Source organism: Palaemon carinicauda, chromosome 23 (genome assembly GCF_036898095.1).
Source record: "Palaemon carinicauda isolate YSFRI2023 chromosome 23, ASM3689809v2, whole genome shotgun sequence".
NCBI classification, from domain to species: Eukaryota; Metazoa; Arthropoda; class Malacostraca; order Decapoda; family Palaemonidae; genus Palaemon; species Palaemon carinicauda.
Window position 1 is genome coordinate 2,294,895 of NC_090747.1, and position 2,500 is coordinate 2,297,394.

At 35.8% G+C, this 2,500-nt stretch overlaps 2 protein-coding genes across 2 annotated transcripts in view; both read left to right on the forward strand.

The window, feature by feature from the left end:
• The first annotated feature begins 889 nt into the window (after nucleotides 1-889).
• Nucleotides 890-1,918, forward strand: LOC137617092 (uncharacterized). Its single transcript, XM_068346930.1, has 2 exons — nucleotides 890-1,487; nucleotides 1,674-1,918. Exons 1-2 carry the CDS (start codon nucleotides 890-892, stop codon nucleotides 1,916-1,918), a joined length of 843 nt encoding a protein of 280 aa, XP_068203031.1.
• A 108-nt stretch (nucleotides 1,919-2,026) lies between these two features.
• The window catches only part of LOC137617093 (uncharacterized), a 1,089-nt gene continuing 615 nt past the window's right edge, over nucleotides 2,027-2,500 (forward strand). Inside the window, exon 1 of the mRNA XM_068346931.1 lies at nucleotides 2,027-2,500. This exon is cut by the window's right edge and continues 615 nt beyond it. Within this exon, the coding sequence (XP_068203032.1) occupies nucleotides 2,027-2,500 (474 nt within the window).

The window sequence follows — 2,500 nt, forward strand, 5'->3', positions numbered from 1 at the left end:
CTGATCCATATTCTCTCAAAATGTGTCTAGGTGGAGAAGCGCTTCAACCAGTGAAGGGCTCAGAGGGTAATTATGATGAAATGATTCAACGTTTGGATGATAAATTTGGGAATCCCAGAAAGATTGTAGACTTAGTGGTTGGTGAGCTTAGATCTCTAAAGAAAATTTATGATAATGATACCAAAGGCTTTATTAAAATGGTCGATCAGGTTGAGCAATGTTGGCTTGATCTAAAAAAGGTAAATCTCTGATGAACTTAATAGTGCAAACGTTGTCAGCCATATAGAAAAGGTTTTACCTTCACTTCAAAAGAGAGAATGGATAATTAAAGCAGATGAGGTATCAGTAACTAGCAATCTGTTTCCTGAGTTGTTGAAGTTCTTACAGAAGGAGAGAAAAATTTTGGAATATATGAATTCCAATGTTAGGAGTAGCGGTAGTGATAATAAGGCAACAGTCCATCATGTTGTAAGCACAGTTGAGAATGAATCGGAATTGATAAAATTGGTGAAAAAAATTGGGGAAGAACAAAGTATAAAAAATAAGGAATTTGAATCTTGTATTGTTAACTTGACAGAAATGGTTAAAGGTATTAAACCTAAGGCAGATAGTAAGGGGATAGGATGATATAACAGAAGGTTATGAATTTAATGGTTGTGGTAGCAAAGAAAGATTTGAGATTATAAAAGGTAATGGAATATGTTTTAGGTGTCTAAGGGGATATCATACTGCTCGTAGCTGCAATGTTGGTACATTGTGTGATGTCATCATTGAAGGTAAAGGGCCATGCAATCTTAATCATCATCCACTGTTACATTCCGATAGAGTAGAAAATAGTATTCACAAAGCGATATCAGAAAAGGGATTTGCAGTGTTATTGAATATCAGTATGGTGAATAGTAAGAACATGCCTGTTAGTGTATTGTGGGATCTAGGAGCGGATATTTCATTCATAACAAATAGAATGGCTAAGAAATTGGGTTTAAGTGGAAAGCATATAAATTTATCCATGATCAAGGTGGGCAATGCGGTTGAATATCACTCAAGCAACGAATATTGTGTACCACTAATTGATAAATCTGGTAAGGTTTGGAATGTGAATGCTGTTGGATTTAATGAAATAACAGCCAAAATCAAGAAAGTAGACTTATCCAGGGTATCTGAACTTTTTGAGGGAATATCAAACTTAGAGCTGAATCGCCCACACGGGGAAATTGATATGCTTATCGGTGCTAGTTATTGTGAAATATTGCCAAGGGTTGTTGAAACAAATAAGGGTCTCCAGTTGCTAGAAAATCAGTTTGGGTTCAGCATACGTGGTAGACCTGATGAAATTACAAATCAAGTTAATACTAGTAATCATGTGTTTGTGAGAATTCATAAACTTTCAAGTTCAGTAAATTTGAATGAAATCAATATCGATCCAACAGAAAATATAAAGGATCAGTTAGATAAATTTTTTGCCATAGAAGAAATGGGAACAAGGTGTAATCCACAATGTATCAAATGTATGTGCAGAGGTTGTCCTGGACTCAATTAAGTAAGTTTGAAAGAAGAAAAGGAAATGAAATTGATTGAGGAAGGATTAACGTATGATGAGAAACAGAAAAGCTGGTTTGTAAGGTATCCTTGGATAAGAGATCCAAATCAATTGAAAAATAACATAACGGTAGCAAATGCCAGGTTAAGAACAACAGAGAATAGATTAAGGAAACTTGGGAATGAGTATGCAATGAAATATCAGAAAGAGATAAAAGATATGGTTAGAAGGGGAGTAGCTAGGAAATTAACTAATAAGGAGATTCAAGAGTACAACGGCCCAATTCACTATATTCATCATCATGAGGTGTTGAAGCCAGATTCTAGTTCAACCCCAGTGCGCATTGTCTTCAATTCTTCAGCATCTTATATGGGATAGAGGTTAAATGATTTTTGGGCTAAGGGGCCTGATATTTTGAACAGTTTGCTGGGAGTGTTGTGTAGATTTAGGCAAGATAATATAGCCATAGTGGGTGACATAGCAAAGATGTACCATACTGTAAAACTCAGCACACTAGATGAACATACACATAGATTTATATGGAGGGACTTGGATGATAGTAGGCCACCTGATCAGTATGTTCTTACCACAGTAACATTTGGAGATAGGCCCAGTGGTACTATAGCTATGGTAGCTTTGAGACGTACAGTAGAACAATTCAGTAAGGAATCCCCGGATGTGCAAGATATGATTCTTAATAATACATGTGTAGATGATATACTGTATTCTACTGATGCCATTGAGAATGCAATCAAATTGATACAGGATACTGAAAGGGTATTGTCGCAGGGAAGTTTCAGAATAAAGCACTGGATAGTCAGCGGGCATTATGAACACTGCAATATAAGAATAATAGAATCTGATAGTGAGAAAATCTTAGGTTTAAAATGGAACCCTGTAGATGACTATTTTTCCTTTGCTGTAAGACTCAACTTTACACCAAGAATAAGAAAGGTCAGG

What these genes read in the sequence shown, in the direction of transcription:
- LOC137617092 (XM_068346930.1), top strand. Translation starts at nt 890, where the DNA reads ATGGTGAATAGTAAGAACATGCCTGTTAGTGTATTGTGGGATCTAGGA. An exon ending in AGAAGAAATGGGAACAAGGT is followed by an intron (nt 1,488 to 1,673) that starts GTAATCCACAAT and finishes ACATAACGGTAG; the next exon opens with CAAATGCCAGGTTAAGAACA.